Here is a 21,370-nt window from a genome sequence, read left to right on the forward strand (position 1 = left end):
AACCCTAAAACAACTATACAAATTATGATTTCAATAATTGTACATCTCAAATACACATCTTTAAACAGATTTTCTTTCTTCTGCTGAACACAAACAAAGATTTTTAGAAGAATATCTCAGATCTGTTGGTCTATACAATGAAAGTGAATGGTGATCAGAACTCCAAAAAGGAGATAAAGTCAGCATAAGCATAATCCATCAGACTCCAGTGGTTTAATCAATGTCTTCTGAAGCAATCCAGCTGGTTTTGGGTGAGAACAGACCAAAATGTAACTCCTTTTTCACTGTACATCTTGACAGCAGACTCCTTTGGCGAAATGATTTCAAGCTTGATTACACTTCCTATAGCGCCAGAGATCTTCTATACTGAGATAACAACCTTCGCGTTTTACCATAGGAGAGAGCGTAACGGTCAACTAGCATGTTACGACAGTAAGTCACCATTTTTGTATACCATACAAATGAATGGGGAGAGGCATAAACTGACACCTACCTTTAATTTATCTTAGTAAACTCCACACATAGTTAATTCCAAAAGGATGGTTTAGTGTAAAACATGATGAAGATTAGCAGACATATGGTCATTCATTAAGTGATGTCAATTAATTAAGTTATGAACTGTCTCCACACAAAAGCAGTTTATTCAGCACACTGAATCTTCTCCTTCATAGACATTGTTGGGCCTCATGTATTCAGATAGAAGACAAAGGCAGGCCTAACACAGTCGTAAAAACCTAACTCAAGCCCCCACCTTCCAAGTCGTAAATCTTACTGATAAAAATCGCGCCAAAATCAAACAAAGGGAGTCCAAAACAGACTACAAATCCATGAAGCCTTGCTCACTAAAAGATCGAACTCTCAACTCCTATTGGATGAGGCACACAACAGAACGTCACCTCAAACCATGACATCATCAGGAGTTGAAATAACTCTGAAATGCTTTCGTGAGTTGCTTCCAGCGACTTTGTTTGCAGCGTGTGGACGCAGCTCTTCACTGCTCTCCGGTGCAACCTCGTGGCACAAGGAAGTAATGTCCGACTTGAAACTGTAGCCATACAATCTCCATCTCGCTGGACGAGTTGAGATTACTCTGTGTTCAACCGAACACTCTAAAGGATCCGAAGGAGACCGCCGAGTAATTCGCATCTTCATCCGTTTGCCTACAGAAGTCTTCAATCAAGTCGACATTTCTGAGTTCTCCGCCAGCCCGCCGAGAATCAACAGCCGTACCGCCCGCCGAACAGAGCGAGGAAACGGCCTCCCGTCATCACCCGAACCTCAAGGAACCGGGTCGGAGTTAAAGGACGGAGGAAAACACATTCTACCTGTGTCCTCATGCGATTCAAGTAAGAGGTTTACGTCTGGGCAGAGATAGAATATTATAGTGTGTTATTCTTGTATTTCAAGGTTTTTGCTTGTACAGTTTACGGACTGCCATGTCCGCTCATTATTAATACTCAGGGTATTAATTATCACAAATTTGTTTTGCTGTATTGTGGTCCAACCAAATTGGATTATTGTGCAATTTTGCCATCGCAGGTGAGACAGCAACTGAGTTCATCCATTAAAGAGTCAAATAACGCGGGACTTTTACGAGCCGTCCACCGCGTCTCTGAGTGATAAACTGACAGCTGTTTTCTCTCCCACAATCACAAAATCGGCTTTACGGCTGTCACTTAATTAATTCTCGTCTCTCTCTCTCTTGTACTAACCACACACCCACACACACACACACACACACACACACACACACACACACACACCTTATGTGTTATAGAATTATTTTTTCCGTATCTAATCATATCACTGTTTAGTTTGTAGTTGTAAGTCGGAAGTTTATTGACTGCATTGCATTAATTATTAATTGATATTACTGCATAAATAAACTTTTGTTTATATTACAAAGAGAAGTGTTTTGGTTTGTTTTGCATAAGCCTGTGTCATGCTGACGGGATGTCAGTGCTCGGATTCAAACCTTCATTCATTGTTTTTTTCCTGAAAATCGATATTCTTCGGATGTCGATTTTCCTAAGAAAACAATCTAATATTGAGACTGTTTTACTATCTGGTTATTAGTCCCTGATTTCAGGGTGGTGCCCCGTCAATGTTAATCCTTATTAATATTCTATTGATTTTTGATCATTGATAATTATCTTTGATGATTGAATTTGAATGATCAATAAGCTAGTGTTAATTTTAATTAATGTTTCATCGATGTTAACAATTAAAGATTATCTTTGAAAATTGTTGATTTAAAGGATTTAAAAAAGCTAACATTGATTCTCATCAATGTTCTATTGATTTTAATAATTAATAATTATCTTTGATAATTATTAATTATTGCTAATAACCAAACTTGCTCCTAAACGTAGCACACTACATTTACTGGAGCCCCATATGAGGTTTTAATGAGTTAGATTCAGTTGATTAATCTAAATATTAATTAATAACTACAGAAATAATTATTAATTATTTCTGATAGTAACACTGATCTAAACAACCAGTAAAACCCTACAACATCTATACAAAAAGAATGGCCTCTTGTCTCCTCGCCAGTGTAACCCCCATAGAATGTCTATGGGACCGTTGTGTTATGCTATTCTATGCTAACCTTGTAAGCTCCCCCTTCAGACAGGCTCTGCTAACGCTCCGCATGCATCAAGCACTAGTAAGTGTAATCAAGCTTTATTTCATGATCATGCCTAGAGACTGCAATGGCAAGATGTACAGTGAAAAAGGGGTTTTGTCTGTTCTCACCCAAAACCAACCGATCGCTTCAGAAGATACATTAATTCAACCACTGGAGACTTTTATACTGATTTATGCTGAGATATTCTTCTTAAAATCTTTGTTTGTATTCTGCAGAAGAAAGAAAGTCATACATATCATAGATGGCACGAGGGTGAGTAAATGATGAGAGAATTTTCATTTTGGGTGAACTATCATCCCCTCTGATGAAATCAGCACATTAAAAGAAAAACAAGAAAGAACACTGCCCTGAATCACAATGAAGGATTGTTTCAAATGAATTTACTGAGACGTGAATGAATCAATGTGCACCTTTTAGGCCACATCCACACAAAGTTCAGTTTCCTAACATTATTGTATGCAATAATAGAGAGCGTTTTCTAAACGCTCCATTTTCGGAGCAAGAAAACGGCATTCTAGTGTGGATGAGAGGTGTAAACGTAGCAAAATTAATGCAATTTCGAAAGAAAACTATTAGTGTTGACATACTCTGCTGCAAACCATTACTGTGGTATAGCATTGACTTGCATTGAGAACTCATTAACTTCTGTGTTTTATTTCAGGAAAACCAGATAAGGTGTTTTATGACTTGTGAAAACCACATTAAAGGATACATTAAGTATTTTTACTCCACTAAAAGACACCTCAGGTCAGTCTTGGCTGTAAAGACTGAACAGTTGTTCATTTGGATCAGAGTGATGATCTAATATGTTAGAAAAGCACTTTTCAAGGTTAGACTGGCCTCTGAGAAATAGAGAGAATCTTCTAGGCAATACTGTTATGCCACTATCTAGTTTTTTTATGTCAGTCTTTCTTGCCAGCTGTATGCAACATCAGCACCTCTGATTACTGAGCTAAGCTAAATGTTTTTCCGACTCTGGAATTGTGTCAAAATGGCTGCAAAGGGCTATGACATAATTATACACTTCACCCGAATGCAATTGTCTTATGCTTAGTGCCAGAGCAAGGAATGCTGAGGCTGCACAGTAACAACTTTGCAGTGTGTACGAGCATGGCTAAGCTATATGAGTCACTGCGAGGAGTTTAGTTTTATTATGTCAAAATATTGTTTACAAAGTCACACGCTGAAATTCCATTACACACACTTTAATGTCCTTGCCATTATGGCGTGATACATCTTCAAGTCAAGTACTTCAGCTGAAATTTTATGGACTATTAAATTTTCATAAACGAATGCAGTGGAGATTTAAACTGTAACTTGACGCTATGACAAAAGGACATGATCTACCTCTGGGGAAGAGAAATGTCTATTGCCTATGAATAATATAATGAATGCAATTGCCTGGCATACAAGAATTCTGTCATGTTTCGAGCTAAGAAACATTCTGCTGCTTGAGTAACGTAGGATTGACCATAACCATCCATTATGCAAATAATTTCACTTAGCAGATATAAGGAAAATTAAATTAAATGGATGCAATGAATGTCATAAGCCTTTTTGCAATTGGTTTTAACTTACAGATTTGTACAGAAGGACAAAATAATTCTCTACAACACTAAAATGAACAACAAAACAACATGTGACAATTTACGCAGTTTTTTTTTTTTTTTTTTCACAAACAATTTACAGAAATGTATTCTGTTTGTGCTTCAAACTAATGAGGCCCAATAAGTTGATATGGAAATGCTTCACTGAGCAGATGCCTATGATAAATTGTGCATCAAAACTTTAATAATTTCTCCCAAAGTGCTTATTTACTTTGGAGATAGAAATGTAAAGCACTAGATTAACCACAAAATACTGTTCCTTATCCTCCACCCATTTCAGCCTCATCTCCCCCCTCCCCCCTGAGTCTTGGTACAGGATGGAGAAACTCTCTCCATCAAAATCATAAGATACCACCTCTTGATTTGCTTTTGTCATGACAACAGGAGCACTGACACACCAAAAAGGCTGCATGGCTTCATCCCATACAGTGAGGTTCATCATGCAGCAATCCTGGACACACCATTTACATCAAGAAAATGTAAGCAGGATACTTTGTACAAAAAGGTGAGGATAATTGGTACTCAATCCAGCATGGTGATGCTGTACCTTGATAGTTCCATGTAGGGCTTCAGTCCTCCAAGGCAAGCTTATGTCTCCAACCAGATGAGTATTTAGGGATCTGTTAGCCTCACTGATGACTTCCAGTGGAAGATAACCATCAGAAATCTGATCTGGAGAGTACAGTGAGGGAACAGTATGATATTTTGTGGTTGTCTACCAAATCAGTGATATATTAGAGATGGGATTGTGAAAAGGTAATATGATATCATCTTTTACATATATTTATAGAGTATATTTTAAAATTACATGAAATATTTTTGAAGAACACTAGTAAAGCATTGAGTTGTGCAACCTACAAATACAATCAACTTTGTTTAACCCCATTAAGCCGTACGTATCATATACTACATCATCAACATGATCAATACTTTGCTGTAAAACCAGTTGTATGCAACGTACTAGATGTCTACTGCCTCTTGGTGAAAGATTCCATGCTCTTCTGGAAGTAGAAGACCTTGTAATATAATTTCTGTGCCTTCATATTGTGACGCACACATCTTTCTGCTGTAAAATCTTTACTGATTTTGATAAAGTAAAAATACTGTTTATATTGTTACTGATTTTTCAAAACAAGTATTTGCTGAATTGAAGCAACTTGTGCTTGTTCAAAATTATGTACATTATTTTATTGAAAAATCATGTTGAAATGTATCAAATATATGCAAAAAGATTTTGAGGTATATCGCTCAATTATCATTCCATTCCATACATGCCAACCTCAATAAAAAACACAGAGCTTCGGAAATACTGATAGAATTTTTTATAAGACATTTCTAAAGTGGAAACTGATATTTATATGTATATTTATATAAGCAGCCTACTTGGTCTTTATACATTTCACAAAGTTTAACATTGCAAGCTATTACGATATCATCATACTATAACCTCCTGAGACCCTGAAAAAAAAAAAGTTTTACAATTTAGCTTTTTTAAATGTTAATTTAGTGTTTGTTGCATAAAAACAAAACATATGACAAAACTTTTATATATATATATATATATATATATATATATATATATATATATATATATATTCTTCATATTTGATTTGATGTGCAATTAAGAAATTAATTGCTGGGTCTGAGGAGGATAATGACCATTAAAGCCTGATGTATCAAATAGTGATCACATATTATTATTATAGATTTTTAGATTTTTGGTTCTGAAAACAGCTTCATTTAAAAACATGTAATTTGTCTGACTGTTCTTTCCTTAACCCGATAAAACCTGAGATATGAGAGGCAGTAAGAGGATTTTTTTTATTTATTTATTTTTACTTTAATAATATTATTCATCATAAGGTAAATGATAATTAATAATAATGCCATTTTGAAACTCCATTGCTTCAGAAGGGTAAAAACTGGTAAACTTGCTTTCAGCAGGACAATGTTGATATATTTTGAGTATCTAGCACCATCTACTGTTGTTGAATTACAGTGTAAAATCAGCTAAATAATGACTTCTATGGCTTATAAAGTTTACTGTTGACTGTGTGAAGTTTTAGACTGACAACTACTTCCTTAATAGGACTTGAAGTTTAATAAAATATTCTACTTTGAACTCTACTTATTATAAAGTGCATTTACCTCTCCTGCAGAACAGCTGGGGAAAGCGCCCTGACATGATCACTCTCACTGTATTGTGCAGTTCAATGTAAGCAGTGTATCCATGGAGACCATACTCTGGGTCCAAATCATCAAACAATGCACTGACTTCAGCTGCTGTATGTGGACTAGCAGTATGAATAAGAGAGTAAAGAAGGAAAAAAAGAAAGAGATTAAAAAAACTAAGTGTGTGTAAACATGCCTTTTCGTTAAGGAGCATAAAGGCAGTATAACAGTAAAGCAGATGGGCAAGATAAACAGTATGGCAACACCCTCAAATGATTACTGATAATTCAGAGCTGTGCAAACAATGTCGAATATCACCAGAAGATGGAGTTATTACACAACAAAACAGATAACAGATAACTGATAATGACGTCAGTTGGATATGTTGGCTTTAAATGGGCCAGTGCAACAAGTCTATCATAACCTGGAGTAATTAAAATCAGACCCCCTGCCAAAAGATCTGCCAATAAAAAAAATATTATAAGAGTAAAATAAAGGAATACCAAACTGATGCAGGAAGACTTCTTTCCACAAGTCTGTCATTGTGCAAATTCACGATGATAAAAGCAACTGCCCAATGGTCCTGAATACGAAAAATGGAGTTAAAAACTCAAGCAACTCAGAGAGAGTTGAAAATATTACTGTACATATTGTTTTATATAGTAAAGTATGTTTTTCCAACAAAGTAAAGGGCCAACTGTAGAATTAGAAAATACCTGCCAGATTCCCACAGTTACGCCCTGTCCAATGTATAGCAACTTGACAATTTTGTCTGAACCACAAAACTCCCCGTTTCTGCCTTTAAGGTGTATTTTGGACATGATGGATTTCCAGACAGGTCTAAAAGTCACAAGATAAATTTAGGTTAGAGTCAGGGGCATCGCAACCATTATTACCACTTACACACACACACACTTTCAATTCGAAGGTTAATAATAATAAAACAACAATAACAAGAAAATGAGAAAGCAACACGTAAGTGAAGACCAGTAATTTAAGTTTTATGTTACATTTAATGCATTTTTTCAATTTCTGAATGTTTAATTGAATATCGTATACTACCATCAAGCACTGTTTTCTTAGTTTGTATCTTTGCTTGGTTGTTAATATTTGTTTTATTGCTTGTAATTAGTTTATTTGTTCTTATTTTCCTACTGCATATTTGTCTTGAATAATTACTTGAGATCTTGAAACAATGTTTACTTAACAAATTAGTTCATATTAGTTTTGTTATAGTATTGAAATTAGTATTGTGAATCATCAAATTTCACTGGTATTGGTACCGACTACTAGCCTACTGAAATTTTGATAATGTGACAACACTACAGTGAAAAAAAACAAAATGAGTGTCCTTCAGAAAACAGTGCAACTTTTATCATACGACTCAAAGTGAGCTATTAGACACAATAAGACTGTGGATATACTGTAGCTAGATATGCACTATTACAGTATTAGCAAAAACGATAAGATTTCAGATCGCTCCTACGGCCCCGGTTGGAGTAAAGGTATGCCTTGGTATATTTCTCATGTTGAATACCTATAAGGTGCCGGACAATCGAGGGGCACCCGCAACACTCCGTGAAGCTCAAGTGAGGTGAGCTGGTTGAAGGGAGGCAAGCTGACAGTACCCCAAAACATAAAAACAGCCGTACTGCTGAAGGAGGCCCGAGACTGCTCAAAGGTGCTCTGCCGTCCTCTCCCATCAGTCACTATGATCTCCCATGTAATGCACAGACTCCTGGAAGACACACATCATACAAACTCCATCTGACACCTCTGCTCTGAGATAATTTAAGAGAAATGTCTGGGGATGTAAGGTTTTTTATTTTATTTTTGGAGGTTGGAATAGCAAGATAAAGAGACAAAATATCATAAAAGAGAAGGGTAAGTACCGCTATTAACCTAATTAAGTTGATTAGGAGCAGGGTAACATTTGTTTGGCAAGCCAATGGCAATAAATGGCATTGAGTCTGCAAGACGCTGGGCGTTAAGCTAGAAATACCTAGTATATTGGACCACGTGCTAGGCACTGACACCATATAATATCAATTAATGCTGTAAAATAAGATACAAGCAGAGTGCCACAGAGATTAATAGCTGTTGTTTGTGTCTGCAAGTCACTGGAGATGATTATTACCGAAGTAAATCTAATCCTCCGGTCTTTGTAACAGAGGAACCTAGGGGGATTTGTCTGGGTAAGAGGTAGGGGCCAAGCAATTTATTTCTACCATTCATCCAGCTTTCTGAAGGGATTACAATTATTTTCATTCCCTCTGTAAGCCACATGCTCTTCGAGTCAAAAAATTGAGTGACCTGGCAACTCTAATCAGAGGTTAAGACAACACCACGCTGTGGCCTGCAGATCATCAAGCGTGTTTCCGTATCCCATCGCCCAGGGGCACAGAGCAAATCTGAGACGCTGACTCTCTCACTCACCTTTAATAAGCCCAGACACTGCAGGAGGGAAAAACACACCCTGACATATATTTGGTGGGGAATGTGCCATCTTCAACAGATCACAATAGGTCACAACAAAAGGTTATTTTGACTACAAAGTCTTGTTCTGTATTACTAAATGCAGGGATGTACATAAAGGGAGCCAGAAGAAAGAAATCAAAACAACAAAAGAAACCCAGAAACTAAAACTAAACATAGCTTATAAAGTATGTGCATATTTATATTATTGTAAATACAGTTTATGTGCTACCATGCAAAACAAATGCTCTGGTCTAATTAAATAATATAATATAACCACAAAAGAAAACATAAAGGAGAATGTCAAAAAGACACTGATTCCAGAAAAGGCATGTCTTTTGCACTAATATAAATGATTTGTAAATCATCAGAATTAATTTGTTACTTAGCAAACAACTTGATTTGATATCCGCTACTTATTTTTTACTAGGTTAGACTTTTTCAGTTACCAATACCACAAAGCCCCAGAAAGCAGGAAGAAGCCATAGGCCTTATTCAGATTAACGTCATGTTTAATACTGAGGGGAATTAACAAGGAGGAGGGACTGTGACAAGGAGGAGAGCGTGGCCGGCCATAACGATGGACACCCGGCGCTGAATCAGCCCAATCAGCCGGGAGAGGTTCGAGAGAGAGACGCATGCAGCTGCCATGTGTGTGCGCGCGCCAGTGTTTGAGTGTGCTTTTGTTTTTATGTTGTGTTTTGTTTAATTAAAAGTTTTTTTGGTTGTATAACCCGGTTCCTGCTTCCTCCTTTCCCGATGAACAAGAGGCGTATCTGCCACAGGTACAGACTGACAATGTCTTCGGTGGGTTGTTGTTTGAATTGGTTGTTTAAATTTGTGTTGATCATTCAGCTAATTAGAATAATTTCAGGAGACAAAAATTTCCAGTTGTAACCATTAGATATTTTCTTGGACATTTATAGATCTTTATATACTACATGTCAATGAAGAGACTGAGTCTATCCCTCACAGCCTTGTTTCAACATTCATTTCAACACAGCCTTGTTGGTAACATTCTGGATAAGACCATAATCTCTAACCTTAAGACTTCCTCTGTATGACATGGCAGCCCTGAATATGGATCATGGCGCTGAAGCTTTTTTCTCCACTTGTTCGCATTTAGGCCAGCAATTTCTTTGAAGAACATGTTTCTCCAGTGTCCCTTTGGCCTCCCCTGCACATCAACCACACCCAGACCATGTATCATCCAGTCTTCTTGCCTGGCTTTCTTCTTCTTGGTACGTTCACGGATGTAGAACTGGTACCAGGCAGCACTAGAGAAAGTTTAGAGGGAGAGAAAACGTAGGCCTACGCTTTAAGAGAGGCAAAGAAAAAGGGGGTCAAAATGCAAACCAACTTACTTGTTGTTGGAAAGTTCATGGAAGTGTTTGTTGACAAAACCAATGCAGAAGAGTGATCCAGCATCCAGATATAAAAGAATCTTGCAAATTATCTCTGGTGGCATCCTATTTTAAGATACATGGATGGATGGATGGATGGATATAATCATTGAGCAAGACATAATCACTATGTATATATACAGCTGAAGTCAGAAGTTTACATACACTTAGTTTGAAGTCATTAAATCTAAATCTAACCACTCCACAGATTTCATATTAGCAAACTATAGTTTTGGCAAGTCGTTTAAAATTACTTGTGCATGACACAAGTAATTTTTCCAACAATTGTTTACAGACAGATTGTTTAACTTTTAACTGACTATCACAATTCCAGTGGGTCAGAAGTTTACATACACTAAGTTAACTGTGCCTTTAAGCAGCTTGGAAAATTCCAGAAAATTATCAATTGTCAATTGGTTAATTGGAGGTGTACCTGTGGATGTATTTTAAGGCCTACCTTCAAACTCAGTGCCTCTTTGCTTGACATCATGGGAAAATCAAAAGAAATCAGCCAAGATAAAAATAAATTGTGGACCTCCAGAAATCTGGTTCAACATTGGGAGCAATTTCCAAACACCTGAAGGTACCACATTCATCTGTACAAACAATAGTACGCAAGTATAAACACCTTGGGACCACGCAGCCATCATACCGCTCAGGAAGAAGATGCATTATGTCTCCGAGAGATGAATGTAGTTTGGTGCGAAAAGTGCAAATCAATCCCAAAACAACATTAAAGGACCTTGTGAAGATGCTGGAGGAAACAGGCAGACAAGTATCTACAGTATATCCACAGTAAAACGAGTCCTATATCGACGTAACCTGCTGCTCCGCAAGGAAGAAGCCACTGCTCCAAAACTGCCATAAAAAAGCCAGACTATAGTTTGCAAGTACACATGGGGACAAAGATCTTACTTTTTGGAGAAATGTCCTCTGGTCTGATGGAACAAAAATTGAACTGTTTGGCCATAATGACCATCGTTATGTTTGGAGGAAAAAGGGTGAGGCTTGCAAGCTGAAGAACACCATCCTGACCATGAAGCACGGGGGTGGCAGCATCATGTTGTGGGGGTTCTTTGCTGCAGGAGGGACTGGTGCACTTCACAAATCAGATGGCTTCATGAGGAAGGAAAATTATGTGGATATATTGAAGCAACATCTCAAGATATAAGCCAGGAAATTAAAGTTCGGTCGCAAATGGGTCTTCCAAATGGACAAAGTCAAGTTTATCTGATAGAACATTTGTGCACAGAACTGAAAAAGCGTGTGCGAACAAGGAGGCCTACAAACCTGACTCAGTTACACCAGTTCTGTCTGGAGGAATAGGCCAAAATTCCAGCAACTTATTGTGAGAAGCTTGTGGAAGGCTACTCAAAACGTTTGACCCAAGTTAAACAAGTTAAAGGCAATGCTACCAAATACTAACAAAGTGTATGTAAACTTCTGACCCACTGGGAATGTGATGAAAGAATTAAAAGCTGAAATATATAATTCTTTCTACTATTATTCTGACATTTCACATTCTTAAAATAAAGTAGTGATCCTAAGGGTGTGTTCACACTTGGCAGGTTTGGTTCGATTAAAACAAACTCTGGTGCGATTGCTCTGTTAGTGCGGTTCATTAGAACAAGTGTGAACGCTGCCATCCGAACCTTGGTGCGCATCAAACAAGCGAACCGAGACCGCCTGAATAGTGGGTCTCGGTCCGCTTCTAAACGAACTCTGGTGCGGTTCAATTGGTATATGAACACAGCATGGACCAAAGACGTCTAAACGGACCAATAACGGGAAGTAATTTGCTTAATACTGACCTCAAGCATACCTGGTTCTTCTCATCATAGGAGCTATGTTGCCCATTACAGTTCGGTACAGGCGTCTGAACCGCCGTCACCACGAACCAGGACTAAATGTATAATTTTCTTTTTTGGTCCGGACAAAGAGGACCAAGAGAACTGAACTACAAGTGTGAACACACCCTAGCTGACCTAAGACAGGGAATGTTTTCTACTATTAAATGTCAGGAATTGTGAAAAACTGAGTTTAAATGTATTTGGTTAGGGTGTATGTAAACTTCTGACTTCAACTGTATATACAGTACTGTGCAAAAGTTTTAGGCACTTGTGAAAAATGTTGCATAGTGAGGATGTCTTCAAAATTAATGACATAAATAGTTTTCATTTATCACTTAATGTCATACAAAGTTCAGTAAACATAAAAAAGCTAAATCAATATTCGGTGTGACCACCTTTGCCTTTAAAACTGCCCCAATTCTCCTAGGTACACCTGGACACTTGCTGGCAGATAGGATGTTCCAAGCTTCTTGGAGAATTCGCCACAGTTCTTTTATCTATTTAGGCTGTCTCAATTGCTTCTGTTTCTACATGTAATCCCAGACTGGCACGATGTTCAGTGGGGGGCTCTGTGGGGGCCATGACATCTGTTGAAGGGCTCCCTGTTCTATTATTTTCTATTTGCAAAAGTAATGTTTGGGAGTCTAACATTTATATTTCCTATTGACACACTAAAGCTGAAGATATAAATAACCATCTTAAGACAAATGCTTTTGTGAAACATTTTATGTGCCTAAGAATGTTGCACAGAACTTTATATTAGTCATAAAGTACAATACTCGCAAAAAAAAAAAAAAAAAAAAAAAAAAAACTTGCCTTTCTAAGGAGTTTTCACCAGTCTTTTTTGTGCGATTGGATGCCATTCTGGAGGCTGACTGCTGCATAGCCGTTTTTCTTTGTCTGTTGACAAAAATACAAACACACTGAAACGATTTTGAAAACCCTTGTCGTACAGAAGTATTAAAGCCCGAATGCAGCGAGATAACCTGGAAGCGTAACGTAGGTATGAAGTTTGATGTAATAATTGAGAGATGTCCAGCATCTTGCTTCTGGGGCTTCACGGGTCCTGAAAACATAATCTGACTTTACGTTGAAACGTTTCAGTGGCTCTTTATTACATGATCAGTCTCGCTCTTCTGGCATCCTGTTGTCAAGGTAACCAGTCCAGCGCGTTGTCGTGGAGGTGCAAAGTGATTTAATCGCATCCCAAACAAAGCATTCTCAGTCTCATAAATATTTTTCTTTGGTACAGTCCAATAAACAAAGTAGGATTTTTTGAACAGTTTAGCGTCTTATCAGAATATGTGCAAAATATTTTTTTCTATACAACTATTTTCTTCTACCGGCAGGTGATGTGACTCTCTTGCAAAATACTGCTCCCAGCAGGCCAGGAGCACAATTACAGTACTGAAACATGATCTCTACGACAAAACTCAGAAAAAAGTACTTTCCTTTGACGGTTAATTTATAGAAATAGAATCTATATCTCAGTAAGAATAAGATGTTGAGTCGAAAGTCTAATTGCGCAAATGTTTTGGGTCATTTCTACAATTTGGTGACATTTAAGTCCCAAGTAGCCGACAAGTTGTGGTGTTTATAATGTTTAATTTCACCCAATTTCAACTTTAATAGGCTTAGTAAAAATTATTTAAACAATTTGTTACACCCTGCTGTGGGTCTATAAGTTACATTTTAAATAAGTGTGTGTGTGTGTGTGTGTGTGTGTGTGAGAGAGAGAGAGAGAGAGAGAGAGAGTGGGCGGGTTTAAGTGGTTTACCAGGACTTTTTTTTAGGTTGCAAACTGGTAATTACAAGGGTATTATGCTATAAATGTGGTTTATGAGGACATTTCTAGTGTCCCCATAATTTAAATCGCTTAATGTTTTATTGAAAATGTAAAAATGCAGAAAGTTTTTTGTGAGGGTTAGGTTTAGGGGTAGGTTTAGGGTTAGTGGATAGAATCTATAGTTTGTACAGTATAAAAATCATTATGTCTATGGAGAGTCCTCATAATGATAGCTGCACCAACGTGTGTGTGTGTGTGTGTGTGTGTGTGTGTGTGTGTGTGTGTGTGTGTGTGTGTGTGTGTGTGTGTGTGTGTGTGTACAGGTTTTGCTATACTTGTGAGGACCAAGTATTGAGAATCAACCTGTTCTGTGAGGACATTTCCGGTTGTGAGGACCTTTGGGGTGGTCCTCACAAGGGAAATGGCATATTAAATGATGTTGTGTGTGTGTGTGTGTCTCATGTTGTGTCGCGTCGTGTCATGTCCCTACAGCTGCACTCAAACATATTTGACAAAAATAAGAGCTAAATCATTGGATTTCAATTTTATTTAATTTTTATTTATTTATTTATTCATTTTACTCATACAATTAAGAGTCTAGAATTACATTCTCTCACTAGCAGGTATTCATATGTAGTAAATGTGTTGTTTTAACACAATAGTGCAGGTTTTTTGTGTGTCCCTTGATTTATTGTCCACCCTGTTATGTCATGATATTATGGCCTTTAACTGAAGATACTGAATACCCTGTAAAAAAAATAAAATAAAATTTACGGTAAAACATTGCCAGCTGTGTTTGCCAGAAAAATATGGCAACCACGCTTCAGGCTTTACGGGTTGTAATTTTGATGCCTGTATATTTTAAGGTGCATTACTGTTTATAATATTAAATTATATAAATGTAATACTGTAACCTTCTGAAACTGTAAAAATCTGCTTTTCACTCTGTATAATGTATTGTTACTCACTGTAATAATTAAAGAAAGGCATATGATGACATGAAGTACATCACTAGTGGCCTTACCAAGAGCAATGACCAATAAACATGTAGAGACACACAAACACTAAACACCATCAGGGAACACATTTGAAATAAAAATAATGCAATAAACATTAACAGCTACATCAAATATAACACAGAACACCCCAATGTAGATAAGTGATATTAAAAATAAGAAACATAACTATTCCCATAAAACATAATGAAATGTGATGGGTCACGCAGGGAATTCTGGGAACGCCTGATTATTTTTTTACCTTAATTTTAATAATTTACCATAAAAAGTACATGTACTCTCTTGTTAAACATAATACAAATTTTTACTGTTAATTATATGGTAAAATCATACTTTACATCTATTTAATTATTTTTTTACAACATTTTACCGTAAAATTTGTATTGTATTGTATTGTCTGTTTAAATATATTATAATTTTTTACCATAAATTTTAAGGTAACTACCTGTTAACCAATTCACTTTTTTTATTATTGTAGCATTTTTACAGTCTTTTAAAATTATGGACATTATATTGAGTAATTTGAAGTTTGTAACTCTTGTTTTATTTATGTTTTCCTTTATTTTGTGGTGTTAGTCACAAGTGCTCAAGCGTAACATGCCCACACTGTTATGGGAACATACATGGGAAATTAATGTAATTTTAAAATGTCAATATATTCATGTTAACAGAAATAAAATTGTCAATTTAAGTTTACAAATATGCTTTGAAGAAATCATTCACATACCATGCAGTGGCTAATTTATCCACTGAATGTCCATTCTGTTATTTTCCAAACTGACCCTGCCAATTTAACTGCATGGACATGTGAATTTTTTTTAGTAATTTTGCTTGACCCTATGACAAATAAAATCTTTAACATGTCCATTTAATGATGTAGCATAAAGATACTAAAAATACAGAAATGTCACCAAATTGAATGACCCTTTCTCTAGCAGACGTGTTGTATGTTGGTTTCAAACATCTAGTTCAAAATCATCTTAAATTAGAATATTTTTTTGTGAATTCTACCCTCCAAAGTAAATTGTTCTTGGGTAAATAAGCGAACATACAGTAATCAAACCGGAAACCACACTATACATTCAGGCAAGTATCGACTGTTGGCCTATTGTAAAAATCTACAGTTTTAACAAAAAGGTTAAAGTGTGGTCTTAGGACAGAAGCCTATTTTTTTTCATAAAAGTCACATATTGTCACATCTTTATCAGGGCAGCTTGTCACATGTGTTTTAAATGCCATAAATGTATACAATTTATCAATTTAAATATTTGTTAGCCAAAACAATAATTTGATATTTTTTGTATGTTACCTTTTCCATTTTTCTTGTTTCATGAATCATTTTGTGCCTCATACTGTAATAGTTTTACTATTTACATTTGCTGAAAAGTCTATAATAGGCTGTTTAATGCAGGCACAGATTTAAAAAAGAGGCATGGATATTTTTTGGGGTGAAAATCTAGTGGTGACAGGGGAACATGTCCCCACATTGTTCACATGAAACCTTCGGCACTTACCCCAAAAGGTCAACATGTGTTCAAAGAACTTTATCTTTTTCTTTGGCAATAACGGTGAAAATGTTTAATATATTTTTTTGCAGTAAAGACTTTAAGGTAAGTGGCCACAGGTATGCAAACATTTAATAAAAAATAAAAAAAAATGAACCCTGAGAAATATTCACTGGAGTAAAAAATTTGAAACTAGCCCTATAGTCCCCCCTATATATAATTATGTTTAACAAAGAAAAATATAGCAAAGTGAATTTTTGCATATAGTGGCCTAGGTGATCACAAGAGTGGTGTTCTGCTGCCTGTCAGAGTAAATAGTCATAACATTCACAATAATGTGCATCATTTCATGCGGCTGAGAAGATCTGTCATCAATTTGTGTGAACTGCTATGGGCCCCATGATACACAGGCCCAGGGCTCACACAGCTTGACATTTGATGACTTCCTTCTTTTACTCGCCCTTCTGCAGGCCCTAGGTCAGTCACTGCTCTCGGATACCAGCTTGTCACTCTCCACTCATGGTGCACTGCTTGTCAGAGGAAGTGTGTGAAGACCCTGTGAGGAAGGTTGGTGTTGACAATGACTGGCCCATTGAGCATGTGTGATCTCAAAGCAGTAGTTCACCCTAACAACTAGGTCACTTAGCTGGTGTTGCTGGTAAATGTTGCATTGCATATATTTTAAAAATGTATGTTAGATGTATGCCATTGCTCTAGCTATTTGCAGGCTAGAATGGTTGTTGAAATGATATTGACAGTGGAGTAACAGGGAAAGTTATATAAAGAGCCAAAGTATCATGAAAGACTAAAACTGTACTGTAAAGTGCCTATTAGAATTTATACTTTAGAATTTGAGTCATAGTTATTATGAATTAAACCAGTATCCCCATTCAACCCTTTAGAAGATGTCAGTCATGATCATCTTACATAATATTGCCAATTAGTAACTTTGAAGAGCAAAAGAAGACTATTAATTAGGGAAGTTAAGAAAGGGTTCACTGGACATAACACATACTGGGTAGACCTGTCAAACTTAACATTACATTCCATATGCTTAAAGGGATAGTTGACCCAAAAATAAAGTCGCTCATCATTTACTCACCTTCATGCCATCCCAGACATAAATGACATAAATTCTTTCTTCAGCTGAACACAAACAAAGATTTTTAGAAGAATATCTCAGCAGTGAACGGGTACTAAAATTTGTAAAAAAATAAAAATAAATAAATAAAGAAAGAAACACATAAATGCAACATAAAAGTAACACATAGGACTCCAGTGGTTAAATCCATACATTCAGAAGCAATATAATGGGTGAGAGACAGATCAATTTGTATGTCCTTTTTAACTAAAACAAATATCCTCCCTGTCCAGTAGGTGGTTATATGGATGAAGAAAAAAAAAAAAAAAGAAGAAGAATATGAAAGAGAAAGTGGAGATTGATAGTAAAAAAAAGGACTTAAATATTTATCTGTTTCTCGCCCACATTAATCAAACTGCTTCTGAAGATATGGATTTAACCACTGGAGTCTTATGGATTATCTTTACGCTGCCTTTATGTGCTTTTGGAGCTTCAAAGTTCTGGCCACCATTCACTTGCTTTGTATGGACCCACGGAGCTGATAAATTCTGCTAAAAATCTTCATTTGTGTTCAGCAGAAAAAAGTCATACACATCATTGATGGCACTGGGGTGAGTAAATGATAAAGGAATTTTCATTTTTGGGTGAACTATCCATTTAAAGCCTCACCAGAACTTCTCAGAAATGTTTTTTGTATATAGAAAGAGTGCAAGATCTGCGAAGAACTGATTGTTTATGACAAGTTATCATTTTATAGAATGAGGGTGACATCTAGCATATGCATACATAGCTTACTTGAAACCACCAATACTGATTTTATTTTTGACAATTAGGCCTTAGTGTTTTCAAGACTTCAGTATACTGTAGTTTAAAAATTCAAACAGAGACTCCAGACCAACCCATAACGTTGATATTGCACCATTGTACCTCAAGCTGTTTTTGCAACCAACAATTTTTCATCATGTTTAATTTAAAAAATTTGATACCACTTTATCAACACAGCATGGTTAGAAATTATTATGCAGAGACTGATGGAGCTGTGATTTTGAGGAAGAAGTGGTTGATGCCAGATGGAGAATTATAGCACTTCTTCTCCACAGGATGGAGCACGAGATTTTTGTCTGACTTCGATGGCTTTCCACCTGGACACAGACATTTGTAATATATGCATGCCAATTGAATGGCATTAAGCTTAATAATATCGGCTTCAAATTCGTATCTGCTGTACTTATTCTGTATTTAAACTAAAACATAAAGCATATGCCCTTGTGTCTGCTATACGTGTAAGCTATAAAAGACAATATCAATGCCATCAAGGTTTTGATACATTGTCTGTGTTTTAATTGAGCATGCTTAAAAAGGCGTTTATCCAAGAGTCGAGATATCCCAAACTTTTATGCTGAGAGAACTCTGCCCAAGAATTATTACTGTAGTTGAAAAGAAGGGATGGGCGTGAATCGCCCTCTAAAAGGATGAAGGAGCGATTGCTTTTCTTCACTCTTATTGGGCGCGCGCTTCACGCACTGTCTCTCAAGACTGCTGAAGGAGCGGGCAATTACACCTAACTATGGATTAAACAGGTAAATAATGGACAGCAAGGCATAGAAATATAGCAAAAGAAAATATACAGATTAAGACGCTATAGCTTGTTGATTTTTCATCAGGAAGGTATTTAAACTGAAGTGATGTTCACTTTGAAAAAGATCACGCGGAGTATAGGATTACTTCTTATATTGTTATTATAAACTGTATGTGCTAAATGAGCTAAACGCAACTTGACATTGTTAAATCTTTCAGTCAGAATCAGATGTTGAATATTTGAGAAAGATTACTGTTTTTTTTTTATTTTTTTTTATTTTTTATTTTTTTACTCTCAATTCTAATTGCACGTTTTTTATTGTTGCTGTGTATTCTTTCAAATCAGGAAACATTGCACAAAATACATTGATCAGCTTCCTGATATCAAACTGATGCGCATAGAGGAGGAGGGGTAAAACAGAGTGTGTGACGGTGAGAGAGAGAGAGAGAGAGAGAGAGAGAGAGAGAGAGAGAGAGAGAGAGAGAGAGAGATTAGTTTAGACCAGGTGATTGAGCCACAACAAACCTCTAAGGGGCTGGTTGTAAAGATCAGTTTGCACAGGATTTTTGTTCCGATCATGGTGCCAGCAGCCTGTCCCGGACCTTTTGCCATGCTGGCTCTCGCCTTTCTCCTGGGATGTGGCATAGGATTCTGTCTGGGTCAGAACGACACGGAGCCCATCGTTCTGGAGGGGAAGTGTCTTGTGGTGTGTGACTCCAACCCCTCTTCTGACGGCGGAGTCACCTCTTCGCTAGGGATATCTGTCCGCTCCGGCAGCGCCAAAGTGGCTTTCTCGGCCGTCAGAGGGACAAACCACGAACCTTCAGAGATGAGCAATACATCCATGACCATCTATTTTGACCAGGTCAGGTGTCCAATTGGTGACTTTGTAATCACATGAATTGCATATGCAGGGGTGTGCGCAGGAATTTCAGACATAAGCAACTGTTAAAAGTGCCAAAAGCACTACAATTCAGATACTGGACGTGTGTTTTAGCCCAATTAGATATCGTTCAAGTGTAAATAGCATTTTTTAAATTAAATGTATGATGACGCAATGTTTTAAGTAGTCAAATAGATTAGGATTGGGGGGGGGGGGGGGGGGGGGTTGTAGTGTTTACATTTACAACGTCTGACCCCCGCGCGGTAATTTAAATTGACACGCGTCAATTAAAACTGACCCAAAGTAATTGCAAGTGCTAACAGATAGGCTGGAGTGTGCTTGGAGATCCATATATTTCACTCTGAAATTGCAAAACTAGAAGTAGGCTAGTTATGATATGTGGCCTAAATGTGAATCATTTTCATTTGCAAATTGATTTGTCATTCGTCATGTTACTTTGTTCCAGGTCTTGGTAAACATTGGCAATCATTTCGACCTAAAAGCGAGTGTGTTCACTGCACCACGAAGAGGAATATACAGTTTCAGCTTTCATGTGGTCAAGGTCTACAACAGACAAACCATACAGGTGAGAACAGCAGCGTATTCTCTCTACGTATTTTGTCCAAGTTATTCCTACTGAATCCTTAGTAGTAGGCTACTCGTGGAAAGCTAGTTTACTGATAGCAAGGGACTAAAGTGAGCTCTTTCTCCTGCTATTCAGGTTAACCTGATTCAGAATGAATACCCGGTCATATCTGCTTTTGCTGGAGATCAGGATGTCACGCGGGAGGCAGCGAGTAACGGAGTGCTACTGATGGTGGAGCGCGAGGATCGAGTCTATCTCAAGTTAGAGAGAGGGAATCTAATGGGCGGATGGAAATACTCCACGTTCTCTGGATTTTTAGTCTTTCCTCTATAACTGACTCGCAAACGCGTTTACGCAAGTGACATTTAAAAAAAAAAGAAGAAAAAAAAAAAAAAAAAAAAACAACGAGGAAGAACATGCATTCTTTCTTTGAACAAAACTGTTTGCGCGCACGTCAAAAAATACAGCAAAACTGAATACGGACGCGTCCACAGGGAGTTCCCGCCTTTTTTTGGCCACAAGCGATTCTGAGAGTAAGCCGGTCGCATTTGTTCGTGGATTTTATCGACGGGAAACAATTTGCAACTGGACCACCATATAAAAGAGAAGATATTTATGACGAAGAACTTCAATCCAGAACTAGGTGTATTTATCAGTGCTTTATTTTGTGTTTGTATAGCCTTAATGATTCGGCTTCTGTCCAGTGAGGTGTGTGGTATGGAGATGCGGAAGTGCTTTTTGGCCCCAAAGCATTTTTGCACGAATGGAAGATCCTGT

The 21,370-nt window shown here is 37.1% G+C and overlaps 2 protein-coding genes across 5 annotated transcripts; one reads left to right on the top strand and one right to left on the bottom strand.

Annotated features, from left to right (window-relative positions):
* Positions 1-3,785: 3,785 nt before the first annotated feature.
* Positions 3,786-13,488, bottom strand: LOC127431945 (F-box only protein 15-like). Of its 3 annotated transcripts, none has more exons than XM_051682609.1 (10): positions 13,157-13,488; positions 12,974-13,057; positions 10,269-10,373; positions 9,948-10,181; positions 7,967-8,167; positions 7,146-7,269; positions 6,933-7,012; positions 6,406-6,551; positions 4,805-4,929; positions 3,786-4,708 (listed from the first exon to the last, which is right to left on the bottom strand). In XM_051682609.1, exons 1-10 carry the CDS (start codon positions 13,231-13,233, stop codon positions 4,439-4,441), a joined length of 1,446 nt encoding a protein of 481 aa, XP_051538569.1. In that variant the 5' UTR covers positions 13,234-13,488; the 3' UTR covers positions 3,786-4,438. The 3 variants fall into 3 exon arrangements, with proteins under 3 accessions (XP_051538569.1, XP_051538570.1, XP_051538568.1); XM_051682610.1 differs by having other exon boundaries at positions 13,144-13,488; XM_051682608.1 differs by having other exon boundaries at positions 12,974-13,488.
* A 5,501-nt stretch (positions 13,489-18,989) lies between these two features.
* On the top strand, positions 18,990-20,998 carry LOC127431948 (cerebellin-2-like). Of its 2 annotated transcripts, XM_051682617.1 has the most exons (4): positions 18,990-19,125; positions 19,686-19,989; positions 20,474-20,593; positions 20,729-20,998. In XM_051682617.1, exons 2-4 carry the CDS (start codon positions 19,702-19,704, stop codon positions 20,924-20,926), a joined length of 606 nt encoding a protein of 201 aa, XP_051538577.1. In that variant the 5' UTR covers positions 18,990-19,125; positions 19,686-19,701; the 3' UTR covers positions 20,927-20,998. The 2 variants fall into 2 exon arrangements, with proteins under 2 accessions (XP_051538577.1, XP_051538576.1); XM_051682616.1 differs by lacking the exon at positions 18,990-19,125 and having other exon boundaries at positions 19,163-19,989.
* Positions 20,999-21,370: the final 372 nt, after the last annotated feature.

The sequence above is a fragment of the Myxocyprinus asiaticus genome, chromosome 41 (assembly GCF_019703515.2).
Source record: "Myxocyprinus asiaticus isolate MX2 ecotype Aquarium Trade chromosome 41, UBuf_Myxa_2, whole genome shotgun sequence".
Classification (NCBI taxonomy): Eukaryota; Metazoa; Chordata; class Actinopteri; order Cypriniformes; family Catostomidae; genus Myxocyprinus; species Myxocyprinus asiaticus.

Excerpts from the sequence above, each read along its gene's own strand:
- LOC127431945 (XM_051682608.1), bottom strand. The coding sequence starts at position 13,233 with ATGTTTTCAGGACCCGTGAAGCCCCAGAAGCAAGATGCTGGACATCTC. Across the intron at positions 10,374-12,973 it reads GGTGAAAACTCCTTAGAAAG|GATGCCACCAGAGATAATTT; the intron begins GCAAGTTTTTTT and ends ATCTTAAAATAG. Across the intron at positions 10,182-10,268 it reads CATGAACTTTCCAACAACAA|TGCTGCCTGGTACCAGTTCT; the intron begins GTAAGTTGGTTT and ends AACTTTCTCTAG.
- LOC127431948 (XM_051682617.1), top strand. The coding sequence starts at position 19,702 with ATGGTGCCAGCAGCCTGTCCCGGACCTTTTGCCATGCTGGCTCTCGCC. Across the intron at positions 19,990-20,473 it reads TGACCATCTATTTTGACCAG|GTCTTGGTAAACATTGGCAA; the intron begins GTCAGGTGTCCA and ends ACTTTGTTCCAG. Across the intron at positions 20,594-20,728 it reads ACAACAGACAAACCATACAG|GTTAACCTGATTCAGAATGA; the intron begins GTGAGAACAGCA and ends CCTGCTATTCAG.